This window comes from Peromyscus californicus, unplaced genomic scaffold (assembly GCF_007827085.1).
Source record: "Peromyscus californicus insignis strain IS unplaced genomic scaffold, ASM782708v3 Scaffold_20__1_contigs__length_68692818, whole genome shotgun sequence".
Taxonomy (NCBI): Eukaryota; Metazoa; Chordata; class Mammalia; order Rodentia; family Cricetidae; genus Peromyscus; species Peromyscus californicus.
Window position 1 is genome coordinate 4,012,498 of NW_026294503.1, and position 23,243 is coordinate 4,035,740.

The following is a 23,243-nucleotide window of genomic DNA, read 5'->3' on the forward strand; positions in this document are numbered from 1 at the left end:
GCACTATTGGCATTTGATAGTGGCTTTAATAGTGTGACTCCCGGGGGTTAACCACACTACAGGACTAGCTGGGAACACGAAACAGACTTGATGGATTGAGCGGTGAGGGGAAGAAGGGAGCACAAAGTTGGATTCGGTTATGTAGGGAAGGTGGAGTAGCTGAGAGGAGTTGGGGGTAAATAGGATCAGAATGTGTTGTATGAAAGTTTCGAATATTTTTTTTTAAAGATTTATTTATTTATTATGTACACAGTGTTCTGCCTACATGCATGCTTGCAGGCCAGAAGAGGGCACCAGATCTCATTACGGATGGTTGTGAGCCACCATGTGGTTGCTGGGAATTGAACTCAGGACCTCTGGAAGAACAGCCAGTGCTCTTAACCGCTGAGCCACCTGTCCAGCCCTCGAATATTTTTTATAAAATAACAAACCACTCTACTTCCCAGAAAGTCACTAGGCTTAAAAGTCTTAAGAGAAACAGACAAAGAAGGGCAAGAAGGCAGAGACCACTCCCACCCCAAGCTCCCTCTAACCCTTAACCTTGCCGCTTCTTAGAAATCATGCTAGTTCAGGGCTTGTTAGATTTGGTCACGGAAAAAGCTAAAGATTCTTACTGGTCCCCGAAGTCTGGGAGTGTCTGCTCAGTCCACATGACAAGCAGCTGAGATGATTCCCATCATCTGTGTTGGAGGGTTCGAGTCAGTTGTGTGTGAGGCTGAACTCACCCCAGGGACTCCAACAGAATGGAAATTTACCTCAGAGGGAACGTAACTCCCACTCTCTTCTCAAAACAAACGCTTGGTGACTGTTACTCAGAAGAAAGGACACTCTTCCTGCCGTCTGAGCCGGCCTCGGCCCTGTTGTCCTTGCAAACACCGGTCCCCTCCTTCCTTTCCACCTTTACAAAACTGACCTCAGGGAGACTCAGGGGCGCCAAGCTCTCCCAGGGATTTCTGCACACACAAGCGGACCGAGACTTCTTCAGAGTCCATGTTTCTGATGAGGAAGAAGGGGACTTCTGAGCGTTATTTATAGGGGAAGATGGGTCAGGAATGAGAGCCAGCTCTCAGCTCACACATTTGTTATAAGGCATCCAGAATGAGAAGATCCCTAACAGTGACCACAGATGATTTTTTTAAGAACCTGACAAATGTGCATTGCATATCCATCTTCTAGCTCACAAGAAATGACTAAGGAATGAGTGAAAACTCACATGGTTTTTTGTACCGTCCCCAAATCCACATGGTGAAATTTAGTAACCAGTGTGACAGTACAGAAAGGTCAGGCATTTAGGGAATGATCAAGTCGTGGATGGAATGATCACCTTGCGGAACTAGAGTCCCTTCCTGCGGTCCCTCCAGCTGTGTGAGGATGGGGAGCAGGTGGCTTCTGGGAAGCAGAGAGCACCCGCAGAAGATGGCCAGCTGTCAGCATCCTTGTATGATCTCCCCAGCTTCCAGAGAAGGGACACATCTGTGTGCTATGAATTACCCCGTCTCAGGGATTTTCTTATATTAAAGAGAAACTTGTCAGCAAGGTACAGTTGCACCTCAATAAAGGTTGGGGCACATGTGGGACCCGCAAGCCGCGTGCACGGGATCACTGGGTATAGTGCTTTCTAAGTTCACGCAGCACATTTTATTACAGCACACTTACTCACCTTTTCCTTGACGCTCCTGGCTCGCTGAGGAGGACAGGAACGAGGCTGCCGAGGGAAAGGCACTCTCCAGCATGTCTCCCACAGCCACGCTCTCTGCTTGCCTGGTTGGCACTGCACACTGATCACAAGACAGGGGGATAACTCAAAGGGCGTTCGGGACGCACGGATACTTCTGCCGCTGAGTTGTGGTTTTCTCCTATTTTGTATTGTAGGATCCTTCTTGTCTGGGTTTTCTCACCAAAGCTTGAACCCCATTTGGTTTTCCATAAATTTAGATCATTTAACCTTCCTTAAACTTACTTTGGGGATGATCTTAATTTATTTCTAACTGGGACGTTTAACATAAAGCTTGTCTAATTGCTCACAAGAGGACGGAGGTAGGCTGCCAGTACTCCGCCCCTAACATGGACCACAGCACATGGTGGGACGTGCCCACGCTGCAGGCAGAGCCTGTTCCCTGCCACAGGAATGCCTCAGACAGTGGCGCTGACCTCAGTTTAATCAGCCCACCCCCCCTTTTTCTTTCTTTCTTTTTTTTTACCCCAATTAGGCCTTTGTGAGATTTTCAATTTAAGTTTACTTATGATAGTTATTTTGGAACATAAATAACAATTTTAAAGAATGCAGCTCGGCAGTGGTTGTGCACAACTTTAATTTCAGCACTGGGAGGCAGAGGCAGGTGGACCTCTGTGAGTGCAAGGCCAATCTGGTCTGTATAGTGAGTTCCAGATCAGTCAGGGCTACGTAGTGAGATTCAGTCTTTAAAAAAAAAAAAAAAGGCCTAGCTTTAGACGAGCTATTGGATAATGTAGGAACGTAGCTATGTCAGAAGGGAAAAATGGCTGATGGGGACCTTTTTTACAGATACAATTGTCCCTCGGGACCCGTGGAGCTAAAATCCACAGATGCTCACGTCTTTTGTGAAAAATGGCATGCCGTTGTATGAAGCCTTCATACAAACCCCCGCTGGGTCACACGTCATACCCGGCACAAAGCAAGCACAATGGGAAATCCCGCCATGCTGTGGTTAGGGAACAATGCTGAAAAAGTGAAGTCTATGCATGTCCAGGACCTGTGCAGCCTTGATGGATGAAGGTGGAGAGGCAGGTAAATCCACGCTGCAGAGTCTGCGAGTCCAGACCGCCCCGAAGGAGGGAGGGCGTATGCCGCGAATGCCCAGGGCCTTCCTGGGAGTAAACTGCAGCCTTCCTTCTCCGCCCTGCGCTGACTCCAGCCCAGGTGGTCCTGTGGTGGGGTCCATACAGCCGGTGACAATTCCAGGATGATGGAGACTCACTCGACAGCTCCCCCGGGGCCTCCAGCTGTGACAGACTGATGACCGAGTCTTTAGATTCTGAAGTCAGCCAAACTTCCAAAGCCCTAGATGCCGGGGGCCGGAATGTGATGTGATGCTTACTTCTCCTCGAGGAAGAGGCGGATGCTGCCAGGAGCGGCTGCGGCGGGCACTCGGGGTAGAAACCATGGACAGAGGCCTGCCTGCCTCACATTGCTGGGGCACTGCCCTTGTAGAGCAGTTTCCTCTTACCCTCTATTGACTCCCCTAACTTAAAACTACATGTGCTTTGTTTGAGACAGGGACTTGCTGTGTAGCCCAGGCTGGCCTTGAGCTTGTGACCTTCTTGCCTCAACCTCCCGAGTGCTGGGATTACAGACCCAGCCTTAACCTGAAGCTCCACCAGCGAAGAGCAGCTGAGGCATTTCCTGAGCACCGTTCTCTTTCCCATGGCTGGCTTTTCTTCCCCTTGGCTAGCGGCCCCCTCCCACACCCCACTCACTATTCTTTATCCAGGGTCTCTCTTGGAGCTTGCCTGAGCGCTCCCAACTGCCCCTGGTGCATGGTCACTACACATTCTGTAGGATGACTTATTCTCATATGTCAGATCGAAACATAAAACGGGCATCAGGCAATTTTTTAACCTACAAAAGCAGTACTCCTGTGTTCAGTCTTCTAATCCAGCACAAACTCTTTGTTCCCAGCGTCTGAGATGGGTTTCCAGGGATCCTGACTATTCATTCTGAAATTGGCAAAATAGTAGATAAGTTTCCATCAGACTCTGTCGGTGATCCCAACACACTAATCCACCCAGTGGGGATGATGCCGAATGTCTCTGCAGAGACCCCACTACAGCCTAGAACACAAATTCAGATCTTTAACGTCCAGAAGTTATGGTTTTAGGCATTGATTTATACATATTAGCGGACTCATAGATTCTACATGTCAAAAAACCACACATTTTTCATCAGCAAACTTCATATTCATTAGATTTTATATTTATTTTGTAATTAGCTAATTCAGAACAGAACATATTACACTCTTACCCAGTTACTTTTGCATATTCATCTTCCCCTCTTTACTTTGCTCTTAATCTTAATAATAACATACATAATTATGTTAATTACTATGGTATACCAGAAGCTGTATAAGGAAAAAATAGTGTGAAAAAAAACACACATTTGTAAAGCTGAGATTATTGGATAGAATTTTGTTTTTGTGTGTGTGTGTGTGTGCGCGTGCGCGCACGCGTGCCACATAGGAATGGGTGCCAGGGGAGGCCAGTAGATGTTGGATCCTCTGGAGCTGGAGTTGCAGGTGGTTGTGAGCTATCATGTGCGTTATGGGAATTGAACCCAGGTCCTCTACAAAAGCAGCAAGTGTTCTTAACTACTGAGCCATTTCTCCAGGTCCAGGATCCAGCCTAAGAGTGGAATACAATCTCTGTGAGTTCAAGGCCAGCCTGTTCTACAGAGCGAGTTCCAGGATAGGTAGCCAAGGCTACAAAGAGAAATCTTGTCTGGGAAAAACAAACAAACAACAAAACAAAAACAAACAAACAAAAAAGAGTGGGAACAACCATGCAGTGGGGGGACTCAGGCCAGGGCAGCTATCACTTTGGGGTCATCTGAATTAGACTCAGGAGTAAGCGAAGAAGCAGATCAGAATTTTACCACCTCTTCTTGCTCTTGGATAGGTCAGAGAAGCCATGTTTTCCTGGACTGGTGTGCTGGGGGATGTCTTTCTGTACGCTGTAAATGTATGTTGTTCCCATTGGTTAATAAACAAGCTGCTTTGGCCTATGGCAAGACAGCTTAGAGGCAAGTGGGAAATCCAAGGAGAGAGACAGGAAAGACGAAGGCAGAGTCTGGAGAGAAGCCAGCCTGCCACCCAAGGAACAACATGCCAGCAGACTGGTAGGCCACAGAACCTGTGGCAAAACATAGATGAATAGAAATGGGTTAATTTAAGATATAAAAGCTAGCTAGCAAGAGGCCTGCCATAAGCCATGCAGTTTGTAAATAATATTAAGCCTTTGAGTGATTATTTTATAAATGGCTGTGGGACCAAGGGGCCGGGCAGGACCAGAGAAAACTTTTGACTACACTGGCGAATCTACCTTGGTACCAAATGCATCTTATGATTTAGAACAAGCTTTTTATCCCTGCAATACCAGAACATACAAAAGCCTTCATGGAGCCAAATACACATCTACCTTAAAAGGATCATAGAATAAACCTCCCATTGGTGGATTTGAACCTGCCACTTAAGCCAACGCTATCTATGGCTTTGGTTCCCACACCATTTGAATCCTGAGAGTGACAGAGTGCTACAGTTGGACTGATGAACACAGGGCACCTCAGTGTCAAAGAGAGGAGACAGCCCTAAGGACAGTTTAAACGATGAGGCTTCTTCAGAGCCCACCTTCCGCGAGGGTCCCCCAAACACATTCATCTTCATCTTTCTTCATCTTGCTCTTTCTCAGAAAATTAAAATAGTCCTTGTGCTGGAAAATAAACAGATCAGAAATGTAAACTAGAGGAAGAAATTCCACAACAACAAGAAAACCTCAAGGAGGTTGAAATAGCATCAAAGGCACAGCGAAAGGTTACATCTGTGTAAGCCAGGGTCACCTTAAAGGTGCTTTAGTCCTGCACTGTGGAGGACTGAGGACAGCGCCCCCTGCTGGCCTGCTCAGGAAGCTCTCTAGGCTCTGGGAGTCACCCCACCAACACTTACCCTGCCTGCCTGTTCCTCCCCACTCTTTCAGAGCCACGTGAACTCAGTTCTTCACCTCATCTTCCTGTGCACAGAAGCACGGACTTTTTAAATTATCAGCGCTTACTTGCCTTCAGTACTTAATGAGCTCTCAAAGTGCGTGTGTGTGTGTGTGTGTGTGTGTGTGTGTGTGTGTGTGTGTGTGTGTGTGTGTGTGTGTGTTGGCCCAAGGTTGGCATCAGACGTTTTCCTCACTCTCCACTTTATTTTTTGAATCAGGGTCTCTCATGGAACCTGAAGCAAGCCCCTGGGACACCCGCGAGGGTTTGACTCCCCAGTGCTGGGATCACTGTGCCCACTACCGATCCCGGGTTTTACAGTCCTCATATTAGCACCACAGGTGCTTACAGACTGAGCTAACTTGTGGGGTGGAGCCAGCCATGGGGAGGTGGAGCCAGCCATGGGGGGTGGAGCCAGCCATGGGGGGTGGAGCCAGCCATGGGGGTGGAGCCAGCCATGGGGGGTGGAGCCAGCCATGAGGGGTGGAGCCAGCCATGGGGGTGGAGCCAGCCATCACTGGGTTTTAGAAGTCTCCAGAAGACTGATTCCGATGTGCAGCCAAGGCTGAGATTCTAGGGGCTGACTATGAGCGTGCTGTGGAAATGGGTGAACTTAGATGCTGGGCTGGTGATCACCTCCAGTTTGCAGATGAGGAAAGCGACCGTTGGAGCACTAGGTTTCACTTGTGGTAAAGCTGATTTCCACCCTAGTTCTGCTACACCAGTCTTGTGGTAAGGCCTGGGAATCGCATCAGCCTTGCAGGTCACACCCCAGGAGTACCTGGCGCACACTTAGAGTTCGGGTCTGTCTGAACACACAGGGCGGAAGTGCCAGGCTAATTAGCTAGAGGCCTATTATGAAAGAGAAAGGTTTTATATATGCTTTTTTACATTAAAATGGTTATTTTTTTAGTGTGTCCATGCATGCAGGCCACCAGGTGCACATGTGGAAGTCAGGGGTTAGCTTGGGGGAGTCGGTTCTCTGCATCGACCTTATTGAGGCATGGCCTCTTGTTTCCGCCTCACTGAGCTCCAGGCAAGCTGGCCCTCGGGCTTCTGGGCACTTCTCCTGTCTCTCCATCTCATGGTGAACTGCTGGAGTTACAAGTGTGTGCCACCACAGCCTGCCTTTCCATTGTTTCCAGGGATCAAACTTGAGTCACTGGGCTTGTGTGGCTAGTGTTTACTCACTGGGTCATCTGACTGCCTCTTACAGATAAGACACACTGGTTGTTTATTAGGAGGGTGTGTGTGTGTGTGTGTGTGTGTGTGTGTGTGTGTGTGTGTGAGACCTGTCAGTTCTCTCCTTCAACTGTGGGATCCAGGGATTGAACTCAGGTCCTGAGGCTGGAGTGGCAGGCACTTTTAACCATCTCCTTACCAACACAGTATTATTTTCTAAGCTCAAAGCACCTTCTGTATTTACATATTTAAGTGTGTGTTTCTGTATGAGGCACCTGTATACACATACCAGGCCCTGAAACAGGTGCTGGGAAGGGCGCTTTATCCCGTTTCCCTGCCGTGGAACACAGAAAGAAGGGTCTCGGTAATGAAGGAACCAGTCCTGCGGTCAGAGGCCCTGCTTTCTTCCACACTGATTACTGCTCAGCTTCTGCACATTAAACCCCACTGTGCCCTAGTTCCCCCAGTGGATTGGCAGCTTGCAAGAGGATGAGAGCATTAACTTACAGAAAGGTGGTGATGCTGAATGCTGAACAGTGTTACCTCCCAAGAGTCTTTCCTGCCCCTCAAAACTACCACACAAGAGAACTCACAAACTTAAAAGTGCCTTTGTATTGCAGAAAACCAGGGAGACTGAAACACACAGATAAGTCAAACCCCAAATCTGTAAACTACAAAGAAGATTTTCCATGAACACTCCAGTTGAAGAAGAAAATCACAAAGGACTTTTGTGTCCCCTGTCCTGAGCCCAGCTGAAGAAACAGGCGGTTCTGGGGCTGGCCTGCATCCGCTCATCTGCACAGGGGCATCTAAGAAACAGCCAGCTCTCTAGTTTATGCTTGAATGCCAAGGACTTTGCTTAAAGGAGCCTGGGGAAAAGTCATCCCAATTATAACCCATCGGTGATGTCATTTTACTCACAGACCTGACTCAGCTGCTTCTTACTTCTGTCTTGTTCCGGAACCTCGATCTGCTGAATAGGTTAGTAAAATGTCAGCACAGCACAGCGAAGCCAGCACATGAATAATCCATTAACTGACATGTCTCCCCTCCACAGTCACTCCTAATGATCCTTCAGCTGCTGGTCAGCAGGCACAGCTGCCTGGCATCTGCACACCCACCTGGTATCTGCACACCTGCCTCATATCTGCATACTTGCCTGGCATCTGCACACCCACATGGTATCTGCACACCTGTCTGACACCTGCACACCCATCTGGCACCTGCACACCCCTCTGGCACCTGCACACCCGTCTGGCGTCTGCACACCCGTCTGGCGTCTGCACACCTGTCTGGCGTCTGCACACCTGTCTGGCACCTGCACACCTGTCTGGCACCTGCACACCTGTCTGGCACCTGCACACCTATCTGGAATCTGCACACCCGCCTCGTATCTACACACCTGCCTGGCACCTTCACACCCACCTGGCACCTGCACACCTGCCTGGCATATGCACACCTGCCTCGCATCTGCTTGCCCACCCTTCCTGTGGCAGGAATGAAGTCACCAAAGTGACAGAAAGCTTCAGGTCTAACACTGGTGGCTGCCTATGGATCCTGTAATTTAGCACAGCTTTTAACAGGATTTTATAGGAAATAAAATGTACTTCTAATCCCTGAGATCATCCATGGAGCACGGATGCATGCATTGAAACAAAGCCAGATGGGGCTTTGCACAGTCAAAAGGCACCAGTCATCAAATCAGAACCAGGCTAGAGCTCTGGGCTGGGCCTCCAGTGCGTAAGGTACAGCAGTTAGGGGCCCAGAGGAGGCAGGTGGCAATCTGGGCTGCGGACAGGGTCTACAACAATAATAATAGTTATTACATTGTTACTTGTAGATCACACTCCCTCTTGTGAAAGGCAAATACTCTACCAGTGGGCTACATCCTGAACACTTAGTTGTTATTTTTTATCATTTTATTTGTTTGTTTGTTTGGTGTGCGTGTGTGTGTGTGTGTGTGTGTGTGTGTGTGTGTTCCATGACATGCATATGGACACCGGAGGACAGCCCTGGGGAGTCATTCCTCTCCTTCCCATGCGGGTCCTAGTGATAGAACTCAGTCGTGAGGACTTGCAGCAACAGCAGCACCTCCACCCACTGAGCTCTCCTGCTGGCCTGAATCCCTGGATTTTCCCGAGACAGGCTCTTGCTATTTAACTTAGGCTGGTCTGTACTCTGTATAGTTCAGGTCGACCTGAAACTTTCCATCTTCCCACCTGAGACTCTGAATCCTGGGATCACAGCTCTGGACCACCACACCTGGCACTGTGAGGGTTTTCAAAGGAACTATATGCATAGCATTTGATGGAGGGGAGAGGTGGGCTAACGCACATGAAGGGGTGTTGGACTCCCAGGGACTGCGTGAGGGAGGTTGGTATACAGCAGCTGCAGCCCTCATAGGGAGATACAAAGCCGCAGAGACCCATCAAGACCAGGTGGGAAAAGGCAAGGACTGTACCCAACCTCTTTTTCCACCTGGTGACCCATGGGAAGCCAAGTCATAGAGCATCCAGAGGTCCTCTGTGGGCATGGACCAGGGTGGAGGAGTGCCTGGCATCCCTAGTGAATGTAACCTAACTAGCCAGGGGTTGGGGCAGGCTTCTGAATGCTCCCTCAGGGGAGAGGAAAGAACCATTAAATAGCCAGGGACTGGACACCTCCCCAGCAGTGCCTAGCACTCCACTCTACTGAAGGTCTGAAGAATAACTTGCGTCCTTAAGGAGGCCTGTCAGAAGTCTGACAGCCAGAAAGGAAAACACCGGAGTCCAGCAGCCTCTGGGGTGATTGACTCTTGGGGGGCTGCTGAGCCAGATGCATGAAGTCTACGTGAGACTTCTGAGAGTCCGCCTTAAGGACAGGAGTCATCGGTCATACTTCCCAGGTATGCAGAAGTGGATGTGATGGCCGGCCCCAGAGCTGCATTAAGTAAGAGCTAGAAGTTCACACTGAGGTAGAACAGCAAGCAGGAAGGTCTCTGTTACACTGTGGTGCCACAGCCCAGCCCCAGTCTAGGCCTACCTCAGCTTCTTTTAGAGGAGAGAGAAGCAGACTTCTATTTTGTTTAAAATACTTGCTGTTTTGGTTGGGCTTTGGTTTTTTGTTTGTTTGTATTTGTTAACTTGACAGGAACCTAGACATATCCAAGGAAACATCAACTGAGGAAATGTTTTCATCAGTCCAGCCTGTGGGGCATTTTCTGGATTAATGATTGATGTGGGAGGGCCAGACCGCTGTGGGTGGTGCCATCCCTGGGCAGGTGTTCCTGGGGTGTCTAGGAAAGCTGATTTAACAAGTTGTGGGGAGCAAGCCAGTATGTGGTGTTTTCCCATGCTCTGCTTCAGTTCCTGCCCCACCAGACTCCTGCTGTGGCTCCCATGATGGACAGGAAGCTGTGAGCTGACCCACCCAGTCCTCTCCATGTTACCTTTGGTCGGTGTTTTATCACAGCAACAGAAACTTAACGAAGACACTTGCTGTGTTTCCTGTTCTATGCAGCTAAACTTTATCCTCACTAATAGACTTTCTTTTAAATAAAACATCTTTATAATTCCGCTCAGGTCTCCCTCCTCCTCCCAAGCCTTCACACCCTACTTATATATAAAAAGCAGCAAACGGTAGAGAAACTCTCAGGCCTGTGTGTAGGAGAGCTTTAAGAATGCTATATTCCTCCCACACACTGGTTTATGATTAATATTGGCTTTACAATTCTAAATATATGGGACTGGAGAGGGGGTTTAAAGTTCAATTCCCATCACCCATATGGTGGCTCACAACTACCCGTAACTCCAGTTTCAGGCCCTTTCCTGACCTCCACAGGCACCAGGCATACGTGTGCATATACATACAGGTGCACAAGCAAAATACCCATGCACATAAAACAAAACGAATATATCTTTTAAATTTTCTAAATATTTTTTTTTGAGTGTACATTTATGTTATTCTTCACTGCAATTGTTTGACTCAAATTTTAATGACGTCTGTGGTGGTGCAGATCTGTAATCCTAGCATTTGGGAGGTTGAAACAGGAGAATAGCTGTAAGTTCAAGTCTAGCCTGGGGTATGTAGCAAGACTGTCTGAAAAAAAAATGATCTCTTACAAACATTTCAAGGTTTACTTTTGTTTTGTTTTGGTTTTGTGTATGTGTGTTATGTTTGCTCACACATGCACATGCGTGTGCAAGCCTGTGGAGGCCCACGGTTGACATCCACAGTCTTCCTCTATAGTACTCCACTTTATACATTGAGGCAGAGTCTCTCACTGAATCTGGAGCTTGCCATTGCAATTAGTCTGGCTAGCCAGCTCACTCTGAGGAGTCCTGCCTCCACCTCTTGCTTCGTGTAAGCTGGGGATCTGAACTCATGGAGTCATTGTCCTGTCTCAAGCCTTACTTTTGAAATCATTACACAAACTAACAAAACTAATGTATTTTGATTTGACACCAAATGTAGTATTTCTCGGGACTGTCAACACTAACTGTGGGGCTCATTTGGTTAAAGCTCTCCAGGGTTTTCCCCTTTGCCCCAGAGTCTTGAAGATTGTCAAACCTTTGGACTCAAAATCCACCTCACTAAATAGAGACCTGTCTGCCTTAGTCCACAGGGTTCTGTAAAATGTTTTCTTCCAAGTGTGTATTTGCCTATAAAATGAGCAAATGTCACTGTCTTGCATTTATAGTGCCACTTTAAGTCACAAAATGACTTCAGTCCACTGTCATCTGTGAAGAGGCCCAGCCCTGAGCCATGAGTCTACGCAGCTCAGTCAGCTTCCAGCTGGGACTCCTTATTCTTGAGGTGCTGTGGGGGAAATTCAGCTGGAAACGTAGTTTGTCTTTGAAGGCAATTTCTTTCCAAGAACCAGAATAAGCCATACACAAATAAATAAAATAAATGAGTTCATGGAAATGAAACTTGTTGAATATTTTTGATGAACCAATCTATGCCTGTTGGCTAAATAGCTGATTCTGATGTTGTTTGCTGAAATAAATGGTAAGTTTCAAGCAAACCACAGGCGTGTGGCCTGTTTGATTTGTAGTGAGCTGGCTCCTTAGCTATTCACTGTCAGAGTACTTCCTGCATCAAGTGGCCACTGTTCGATTCTTCTACATCTGAGAGCACATCTCTCTTTTTAAAATGCCTCCTTCAGTTAATTACTTTTCTTTCTTCTTTTATACATATATAATAACCAAAGCCTAAGAGAGACCACTGTGCCTAAGAGGGTAGATTTTATTACTCTTTTTAAAAAGAGTCTCCTTCATCGACTGCTCTCTGGTACAACTTAAATTGTTCAATCACCAGGAGGCAGCGAATTTATTTTCCCTAAAAAGGTATTTTTGGATCCAGAAGAGAAATTAAGGCCAAAGCACAGTTGGTTTGTTGGGGGAGGGGGGTGTAACTGTTCATGCTAAAGTGAAGATGTCACCACCCACTTCTAAAGAACTAAGTCTAAATGAAAACATTAGGGAAAGTGTTCCAATGTTTTTTGTTGTAGTTTTAAAGATGAATGTGTGGGCCTGAGATAGCTCAGTAGTTAAAAGCACTTATTGCTCTTGCAGAGGACTGGAGTAGCTCAAAAACATTGGTAACTCCAGTTCCATAGGATTCGATGACCTGTTTTGGCCTCAGTGGGCACCAGGCAGCCACATGGTACACACACACACACACACACACACACACACACACACACACACACACACACACACATATACATGCAAAACACTCACATACATAAAATAAAACAAATAAATCATTTTAAAAGGATCAATGTAACCGTCTGTAAAAATATTAAATTTACCAACACGAAGGTCCATCAACCTGTCCTATCTTATTTGGAACATGGTTATATAGTAATGTAAGATAATCAGAAAAGTCTAGAATCACAAATTTGCTCTTATTTTGTTTTACAGCATATGCACCAAGCTTTTCTAGGTTACTAGGCCTTCGATGGAAGTAGGCAGATCAGGAAAATAAAGTTAATTGGGAGGGAAAAAAATGCCCTGAGAGTTTCTTTTCCTTTGTGGCTTCCTACTTGGTGGACAGGAAATGTCAAGAGCTTCTTACTTGGTAGACAGGAAGTGTCAGGGGCTCTGGCTTCTTACTTGGTGGACAGGAAATGTCAAGAGCTTCCTACTGGGTAGACAGGAAGTGTCAGGGGCTGTGGCTTCCTACTGGGTAGACAGGAAGTGTCAGGGGCTGTGGCTTCCTACTTGGTAGACAGGAAATGTCAGGGGCTGTGGCTTCCTACTTGGTGGACAGGAGGTGTCAGGGGCTGTGGCTTCCTACTTGGTGGACAGGAGGTGTCAGGGGCTGTGGCTTCCTACTTGGTGGACAGGAGGTGTCAGGGGCTGTGGCTTCCTTCTGGAGAAAACTCTGGAGACTGTTGAAGGTCATTCCTGCTGTGTTAAGAGCCTCTCAAAACCCTGACTTCAACACAAGATGGAGAGGGAAAGAGGTCTGAAGGGGAGGGCACAGTAGAACAACGTGACACGGATACCAGGACTAAAGAAAGGTGCAAGCCAGGACTCGGGAGCGGACTGGGTGGATTAAGAAAAATGAAGGAAGTGTGAAAAAGCTTTATGAAACTCACAACTGTTTGTTTGAGACAGGACTTCTTTGTGTAGCCTTGGCTGTCCTAGAACTCACTCTGTAGACTAGGCTGGCCTTGAACTCATAGAGAATCACCTGCCTGTGCCTCCTGAGTGCTGGGATTAAAGGCGTGTGCCATCATTGCCTGGCCAAAATTCACAACTTTTTAAGCTAATTAAAAATATGTAATTCAAAGAAGAAATTGCATTTGAGTGGAAGGATCCTGCATGAATGGACAAGGCTTCCCCTGGAAGATGTGGGTAACATATTACATGAAAATCTCATTGTGAGAAGTGCATGCCTCCTACGTGGTCAGCTAGATGGGCCGCAGAGCACCCAAAACAGCATAGGGTATTGCCATTGCCCCTGACGTTCACCATACATAGATGGTATGACCCTATTGCTAAAGACTCAACACACTTTGGTTGCAGGACATAGAGAAATCAACCTGGAACTGGCCTCAAAACTTCCTCCCCACTGGGTACCTTCCAGGGTGTCAGGAGGGGCTACGGAGGCCACTGAGGAAGAAAAGCTGTCAGTGGACATACCCAGAAGTGGGCCTTGCTTGCTATAGAATGGACCTTGCGTCCACTGGTACAATAGTGATGTGAGGTTATGGGGTAACTGACTGCTTTCTGATTGGATTTCAGGCCTGCTCTACAGGGTGGAATAACTCTCCTCTCCCTGCTTTTCACTACTGCTGTCTATTTAAAGTGGCCCAGCTAGTCTGTAAGAGCTGCCAGGACCCAGGCTCTCCCCTAACAACTCCGGTAACACGGTCTGATGCTCACTGTGAGCTGTGGCTGCCTCCCTAGAGAACAAGATCCACAACCCTGGGCTTCATGTGTTAGCACACATGGCAACATCTCAGAGTTCTTACCATTTCTGGATTCTCCTCAGAGAGCTTCGTCATCTTCTCTGAGATCATCTTCTTCAGGCAGCTACTCAGGAAAAAAGCCTAAGAAACCGGAAATAAAGATTGTTCTTAGGACAGGTATGGTGGTGCTTGCCTTTGATCCCAGCACTTGGGAGGCAGAGACAGGAGGATTTCTGCAAGTTTGAGGCCAGCCTGGTGTAGCGGGTTCCAGGCCAGTCAGGGCTTCATCATGAGTTTCAAACAAACAAATAAAAATGTGGCGTAAGAAAGATGGCTCAGCAGCTCAGAGTACTGGCTGCTCGTCCTGAGGACTCAAGTTTGAATCTCAGCACCCACATGGTGACTAACAACTTCCTGTATCTCCAGTTCCAGAGGATCTGACGCCCTCTTTTGGCCTCCTTGGACACTGCATGTACACATTACACAGTCATGTGCAGATGAAACATCCATACATATAAAAATAATAAACAAATCTTTAAAACAACAAAACCCTCCCTCAGCTGGAGGTCCTCATTCTCCATCTCCCACTGCCTAACGGAGGCTAAAACTCACCAGCACGTTTTAAAGAATGTTGTCTTTAACTTTCAGAAATTGGCTTAAAATGCAATTAGCAGGCAAACGTAAGTTTTCTCAATTACAAGAATGTAGTGACAGTCCATTTTAAAGACAGCCAATAAATAGGCCAGAATCTCATTCCTAACCATTCCTCTCTTAATCCCCTCTTCTAGTCCATGTTTCTGCTAGGCTATGAGATGCTTCTGTTTCATAAGCAACAAACTATTTACAATAGTCATCAAATAAATAAATTTAATGGTGTAATAATTATTGAGAGACCCATCATTAGGCATAGGTACTAACTTGTCTATTTGGATGAAGATATTAAAACTTTTGCTTTGTGTTTATTTTGTTTTGTTTTCAAGACAAGGTTTCTCTGGGTAGCCCTGTGTAGTCTGGAACTCTGTAGACCAGACTGGCCTTGAACTCAGAGATCTACCTGTCTCTTCCTCCTGAGTGCATGTGCCACCATGCCTGGCTTACTGAAATCTTTTTAAACTTTCTTTTTATTTATTCGTTGTGTCTTTCACATCATGCATCTCGATCCCATTCATTTCCCCATCCCTTTGTATCTACCCTCTGCCCTTACAACCTCCCCCCCAATAAAATAAAATAAAATTTAAGAGGGAAAAAAATCTCATGGAAGCTGCAGTGTGACACAGTGAGTCACGCAGTAAACCCTTTTGTCCATCTATCTTTACTTGCAAGCGTTCATTGCAGAGTCACTGGTCTGGGTCGAGGCCTCTGGTTTCTGCTACACTCTCTACACTGGGCCCTCACTGGGACTCCTCCTGGATATCCTCTTGTTGCCCTGTGTCGTGGAGATCCTACAGCTTTGAGTCTGCAGGACAGGCCCCTTTGTGTGCTCCAGCAGATCACACATGGGGGTGGATATTGGGGTTGGCCAACTCATAACCCTGGTTCTAGGCCTGGGTAGTTGCAGAGTTGGTCAGCCCGCCAGCTCTCCCCTGTCCTCACCGCCATGGTGAACTCTCCAGCATTGCTCTGGCTAGTTCACCCCTCACAGCAATGAGCAAGGGGCGGGGCCAGTTCTCCTCCTTTCACACCCTCGAAACTCATCAATCTTCGCTCTGTTTCTCCAGGATCTTTAGCCCTCACCTGCAGACAGGTAACTACCACAGCCTCCTCTGTGGCTTGGTCATCAATGTCAGGGCCCCAATGGGCACGGTGTGTATCTCATAGGGAAGCGAGGGTGTCAGGGCCCCAGTGGGCACGGTGTGTATCTCACAGGGAAGCGAGGGTGTCAGGGCCCCAATGGGCACGGTGTGTGTCTCCTTTTTGCTGTACCTTGTGTGGCAGATGGAAGGTCCCTTGTGATCCCCACACAGTCCTTTCCCACACATCCCTTCTCTTCAAATTGTTCTTTTTTAAAATCTTGTTTGGCTTTATGAAGTTTTGAGGCACCAAAGTCAAAGTCTACAGCTCTGTCTTAGTTAGGGTTTCTATGCTGTGAAGAGACACCCTGACCTCGGCAACTCTTATAAGGAAAACATTTAATTGGGGCCGCCTCACAGCTCCCCCATTATCATCATGGTGGGGAGCACGGCGGCGTGCAGGCAGACATGGTGCTGGCTACTTCTTGATCAGAAGGCAACAGAAAGTGAACTGAGTGTCACACTGGAAGAAGCTGGAGCAAAAGAGACCTCAAAGCCCACCCCCACAGTGACACACTTTCTCCAGCGGGGCCACACCTCTTAATAATGCCACTCCCTTTGAGGGCCATTTTCTTTCGAACCACCACAGGCTCCTAGACATCACTCCTGCCTTGAGTTCAGCGCTGGACATTTTGCTGGAACAGATGATGGAGAGAAAGAGACAACCAGGCTGCAGTGATGGCCAAGGGCTTTCAGAGGGTCCCACAGACAGCAGAATTAGAGGGAAGTGGGTGACCATGACCAACATCTTGCATGGCTACAGAACAAAAGAAGAATGAAATCTCCCCCAGGGGTAGGAGGAGGGAAGAGAGAAGAAGCAGCGTAACCTCTGTGGTGTGGACAAGCCTAATTTGTAATAACCAGCCCACACATGTGCATCTGCACATAGATGTAACTTGCAAAATTGAGATATGAGTTAAAGCAATAAAACCCTGAGCTGATACCACTGCTTGGATGTTTAAATGGTGCTCCTTAAGATATGAACCAGTTCCACTGTTTTCCTCTCCCATGCACACAGGTGTGTAAGCCAGGATCACCAGCAACTAGATCAGGCTTGCTAGATAAAAAATAAAAATCCTGAACTTCTATTTAAAGGAGTTTGCGCTCCATCTCTCATCTGTATCTGGAAGGCAGGCAGTCACGTTTCTGCCTTTTGTAAAAGCAGCCCTTGGGTATCCGCCAACACAGTTCATCCTCCAAAGGAAGTAAGATCTTACTAGAAATGCTTTAAAAATGGCTACTGCTCCTCTCTGTGGCGGCTTTAACTCACCTGCTGCTGCTTAGATGGAAAGATTGGAGCACATTTAACTGCACAGCGTCCTGAGAGTGTGAGGGAAGGAGGTTTCGAGTCTCCGTCTTCCTGACTACCTGCAAATTGTACAAAACTTTCTGCCATCCCCCTGAGGACGCTTCATACTGAAGGAGACCTGCTGTGCTGGGCAGTTTTATGTCAACTTGACACAAGCTGCAGTCATCAGCGAGGAGGGGGCCTCAGTGGAGAAAAGCTTAAGATGGGACAAGGCTGTGGCGCATTTTCTTAATTAGTGATTGATGGGGGATGGGTCCAGCCCATTGTGTGTGGTGCCATCCCTGGGCTGCTGGTCCTGGGTTCTATGAGAAAGCAGCTGAGCAAGCCGTAAGAGCAAGCCATTGAGCAGCACTCCTCCATGGCCTGTTTGAGTTCCTGTCCCAATGTTCTTCAATGATGAACAGTGGTATGGAAGTGTAAGCCAAAAAAAGCCTTCCTCTACAGCTGCTTTTGGTCAGATGTTTCATCACAGCAATAACACTAACTAGGAAGCCTAAGGACCATTCTTTCACTTAGGATTGTGGTTTTGTTGTTGTTGTTGTTTTGTTTTGTTTTTTAAGAGGACAGACATCATGACCACATCTGTACTAGAGGCAGGCTTTGGTGATCAGAAACCAAAATTCTCTGTGGAACTAAGCAGGACTCAAGTTGAATCCATCATCAATGTAAACTTTACCTTGATATTTTTACTAGAATTTAAAACACCTGGAGCTAATTATTTACCTATTTTTAAGAGTTATTATTTGTATTTATGTAATGAGCTTTGGCCTGCCTGCTGATGCCCTCAAAGGCCAGAGAGGGCGTCGGGTCCCCTGGTGATGGGGCCAGGTGATCACAGTCTGAAGCCTCGGGAATTGAGAGCTGAAAGAAACCTTTTTTGAATTCTTTATTTCAACTCAGAGCTGGCTACCACATTAACTAAATTCTTTGAATTCATGACCATGGTGACCAGGAAAATAAAGCAAAATAAAAACAAAGTATTTCAGGCCAATGCCAATGCCGGTGAAGGACACCCTCTGGCTGTGCTTTGTTCCTGTCAGCCAGCAGGTCAGCACTTCAGCACCGAAGGCTTCCATGGCTTTCACTCTCTGTCCCGAGAACTCACCTGTTTGCTGTAAACAACAAACCATGGCTGGCGACTATCTTCACTGTACTGAAATCTCAGCTCTAAGTTCTGGTTGAGAGTTCGCTGGGGCCCGTCTGTATCCAGCAGAGTTCCCTGCAGAGGAAGAGAGATCATCAGAGTGCCTTTGAATATCCTGGGCTTGATATCAAGAAGGCAACAATTCCCCCAAAGGCTGTCTGTAGCTAGAGTTTTCCTGCCTGGCCCACAGTCAGGACAAATCTCTCTCACCTGCCAGTCCCACAGCCACTCAGACCCGACCAAGTAAACACAGAGACTTATACTGGTTACAAACTGTATGGCCGTGGCAGGCTTCTTGCTAACTGTTCTTACAGCTTAAATTAATCCATTTCCATTAATCTATACCTTGCCACGTGGCTCGTGGCTTACCGGCATCTTCACATGCTGTTTCTCATCATGGCGGCTGGCAGTGTCTCCCTCACTCAGCCTTCCACTTCCCAGCTTTATTCTCCTCCTTGTCCCGCCTATACTTCCTGCCTGGCCACTGGCCAATCAGTGATTTATTTATTGACCAATCAGCAACACACTTGACATACAGACCATCCCACAACAGCTGTCGGTCTCCCAGGGAGCCGTGGAGGTAAATGAGCGCAGTAGATACAGGAAGTGGAGAGAGGAGGCAAGAACAGCTCTGCAGGAGGAAGCAGGACTGTAGCCCAGGCTAGGAGGGTAAAGGAAGACTTCCTGGAAGGAGGGGCATGTGAGCAGAAGAGGAAGCTTCCCTTCTTTTGTGAGAAGGGAAGGTGAGTGGTGGTTCCCAGCAGAATAGAGTGAGGGCAAACCCCTGAGGCATGAGGAGGCTGGAGGTTGGAAACACATGAGGGACAGGGCGTGAGGGGGCCCAGAGAGTCAGGCTAGAGGGGGATTCTGAAGGCTGCGGGTTGTGTGTACAGCATCTACCCATTCTCCTAGTAATGGAGACTGAACTCCCCTAGGAAAGCCGCCTCTTCCTCTGTAGGCTGTGGAGACCCCTCAGGGAATGACGTCAGAGAAAGGCACATGGCCAAGCTCAGGTCAGCTAGACAAATATTCCACGTGTTCTCATTTGACTCCAGAATTGAGATGCCCGAGAAGACCCCACCAAGTCCCCATTGCCTGGAAACCCCAAGCTCTTTGGTTCTGACTTTAAACCTCTGCTTCCCTCTTCCTTTGGACATGTGAGTAATCAACACTGACCCTTCCAGCAGGTCCTCTGCTTGACCAGGATTGGATGTACAGGTGTCTAGTGCTAACTAACAAGGAGCTTGACACTCATGACTGTCAATAAAGCTGAGGATTCCAGACTTCATCCCACAGACAATGGGCATTCCTTAAGAGATATGGCAAAGCTAGATGATAATGCGGTTTGATTTATATCCTAGAAATATTAGTCTCACAGCATCTGTATGAAGAGCTAACCGGACAATAGCTGTTTTCAGATGATAAACAATAGCTGTTTTCAGATACTGCTGCAGAGAAAGAGAATAAGCCCTACAAATTACTCCACCCCTAGAGGAGTTTCTAGATATGCCCAGGGCGGGAGAACCCCAAAGAAGACAGAGACCTGCTGAGGTAAGAGGGAGCAGTAGGAAGCTGGGGTGAGAGTCTGTGGGCAGATCACCATGGGGGATCCATGCGAATGTGGTGTGAGTCCCTGAGACTAGATGGAACACACCTGAGGAAACCTTCACAGGACAGACAAAGCAGGTGCCAGATACTCACGAGGAAGGTGACCTGCCAGCACTTCACTGCGCTCATCTGGAAAGCAATGTCCCGGGTCTGGCCGTCAGGCAGGGTCACACAGCAGCTGATCTCGTTGTTGCCGATGGAAAGGACAGCCCCACAGCCAGGTTCCGGGTGGTTGCAGGTGCAGGGATCCAGCTGAATGTACCCATAGTGCCGGACCTCCTGGGACAGCTCCAGAAACTGCTCCAAGGTGGGGTGGAGTGGAAGGAAGCAAGAGACCACTTTCCTCAGATGCAGAGCTCACAGTGGTGGGGGAGGGGTGGGGGAAGGAGGTGGATGAGGGAAGTGGGGGGTTATGCTACTGCTGTGCTGGTGAAACCCACAGGGTGGGCTCACAACAAGCCCCTTTCCTCTGGAGCATAGAAATGAGGCTCTTGGTCCTGCCTCTGCTCCACTCTGGCCCTGCTCCTGCTCCTCTTCAGAGCTTGGAAGCAGCACACTCAGGTAAGGAACGAAAGAGCAGCTGTGACTGTCTCCGAAGTGCTTTGCCTGCGTGCATGTTTGTGTGCCGTGTGTGTGCCGTGGGGGTCAGCAGAGGAAGACTTCAGATCTCCTGGGGGAGCTATGGATGTGGTGGACCAGCGTGGAAGTGCTTGTCAGGGTTGCTGGCAGAGGTGCCCATCGTAAAACACGGAAGGGCCCAGTTAAAGGGTAATCCCCATTTGCTGGCGAAGCTGATGGCTGTCGGCTTCTATCTCTCAAGCTCACAACATTTTTTATTCTTGTATTCCTATCTCATTTCTGTATTTCTATCTTATTCTTATATTCCTCTCTTCCTATTGCTGGACCCTTCACGCTGAGGACCAAACCTGGGCCTTCTGCAAGAGCAGCAAGTTCTCTCACCCGCCAAGCCACCTTCCAGCACAACTCTGTCCCTCTTTTTAAATTTGAAATAAGGGCTGGGGTGGTTTAGAGGCAGAGCCCTTGCCCGTGTGTATGAGGCCTGGGTTCAATCCCCAGCACCGAAGGAAAAGAGGGAAGAAGGAAGGAAAACCTATTAAAAATTCAATAAACTTTTTTTTTTTTTTTTTGGTTTTTCGAGACAGGGTTTCTCTGTGTAGCTTTGCGCCTTTCCTGGAACTCACTTGGTAGTCCAGGCTGGCCTCGAACTCACAGAGATCCGCCTGGCTCTGCCTCCCGAGTGCTGGGATTAAAGGCGTGCGCCACCACCGCCCGGCCAAAATTCAATAAACTTTTAGCTGTTGTGGATTAAAGGAAGTGAAAGTATTTAATTAAAAGTAATGCTACATGTTGCAAAACAGCTAATGAATTAACAAAATAACTCAAAATGCTTGTTGGCATTGGCCATTCACAAGGAGGTACTAACTCATAGAAACCAGAGGGCAGAAATCTTAAGGATTATACACTTGAAAATTCCATTCTTTTAAGACTGTTATACCTGGGGCCAGAGAGATGCTCAGTGGTTAAGAACACTTGCTACCCTAGCTGGGCACCGGCGGGGGCGGCACACACCTTTAATCCCAGCACTCGGGAGGCAGAGCCAGGTGGATCTCTGTGAGTTCAAGGCCAGCCTGGGGTACAGAGTGAGATCCAGGACAGGCACCACAACTTTACAGAGAAACCCTGTCTCAAAAAAAATAAAAAATAAAAAACACTTGCTGTTGTTACAGAGGGGGATAGGAGTTTAGTTCCCATCACCCACATCAAGAAGCCCACAACTATTTAACTCCAGCTCCAAGGAATCTGATGCATACTCACACGCACGCACACATGCACACACACACAAATAAAAACAAACTACTTTAAAAAGTCAACTCGATGCATATAGCCACGAGTGGTGTGTTTCCTTATTTTCATCTAGAGATTCACAAACTCGTCTGTAAAGAAACGTATAATAGAGGCTGGGGCTTGTGGCTCAGTGTGCACACTTGTCTAGCACACGTAAGGTCCTGGATGTGGTCTCCAGTACAGCATTAGGGAGCCCACTGTCTCTATAGCAACTTCATACCTCTTTCATTGTAGCGCAAAAATGACTTCAGACACGCATAAATGAAAAAGTGCCGTTGTGTGCCGATAAAACTTTATTTATAAGAACAGTGGACTGTGAGTCATAGTTAGCTCATCTCTGATTTGTATCAAATTGTTTTGAGTCATTTCATTCATCTTCAGTTCAGTCTCCTTGCACGTGAGCACAAGGTTAACTGTGCTAGCCATCACCGGAAGTGCACACAGGAGTAGGGTGAGGAGTGTAAATTAGGCGCAGCCCTGGGCCTCTTGGGATTTGCTGCCAAAGTGATTCATAGCAGCAAAAGCTGCTAACAACTTGACTGCCAGTTAGAGGAAACTGGCTGGTCAAATGATAACAGAATCATGAAGGAGACTGCTCTACAGTTGTATAATAATGGGGAGGATCTATATTAACCTGGCCAAAGACTCAATATACTATATTTTTATCATCCTTACACAATAAACTTTTACTAATTATAGAATCAGAAGATCGGTGGAGGCACTCTCATTTTTAGTGCTGGGTAGGTTTGTGAATGATGGCGACAGCTGGATCCTAATGTGTGCGGGAGCTCGCTTCCAAGGGGCACTTCTTGGTACAAGGCTTAGCTCACCTTTGTTTGATTCTCTTTCTCCTGGAGTGCCTTTAGTTCCTCCCTCTGAGCCTGTGTGGGTTTCACCCATTCTATTTCAATGTCCTGTACTGCCTTGAAACAACATAATGATATAATTAACAACCTTATAGAAATGAATTGATCTGTATAAAAGGCTAAAAACCTGATCCAAATGGATCTACACAATGATTTGACAGATTATAAAGATTAATTTTTTTTGTTGTTTTGAGACAGGGTCTTTTTAAAAATTTACTTTTATTTCATGTGCATTGGTGTTTTGCCTGCATGTATGTCCGTGTTAAGATGTTAGCTCTATCGCCTGGAACTGGAGTTACAGACAGTTATGAGCTGCCATCTGCATGCTGGGAATTGAATCCAGGT

At 47.3% G+C, this 23,243-nt stretch overlaps 1 protein-coding gene across 2 annotated transcripts in view; it reads right to left on the reverse strand.

Annotated features, from left to right (window-relative positions):
• Nucleotides 1-3,930: 3,930 nt before the first annotated feature.
• Snx31 (sorting nexin 31) overlaps nt 3,931-23,243 on the reverse strand; it is a 47,186-nt gene continuing 27,873 nt past the window's right edge. Inside the window, exons 9-15 of one of the 2 annotated variants that reach the window (XM_052747627.1) lie at nt 22,863-22,955; nt 20,260-20,463; nt 18,520-18,633; nt 14,379-14,456; nt 7,839-7,886; nt 5,379-5,460; nt 3,931-4,884 (exon numbers count right to left, since the gene is read on the reverse strand). In XM_052747627.1, coding sequence (XP_052603587.1) covers nt 4,769-4,884; nt 5,379-5,460; nt 7,839-7,886; nt 14,379-14,456; nt 18,520-18,633; nt 20,260-20,463; nt 22,863-22,955 — 735 coding nt within the window. In that variant the 3' untranslated portion in view covers nt 3,931-4,768. The remainder of the gene's footprint in view (nt 4,885-5,378; nt 5,461-7,838; nt 7,887-14,378; nt 14,457-18,519; nt 18,634-20,259; nt 20,464-22,862; nt 22,956-23,243) is intronic. The other variant, XM_052747628.1, reaches the window with a different exon arrangement.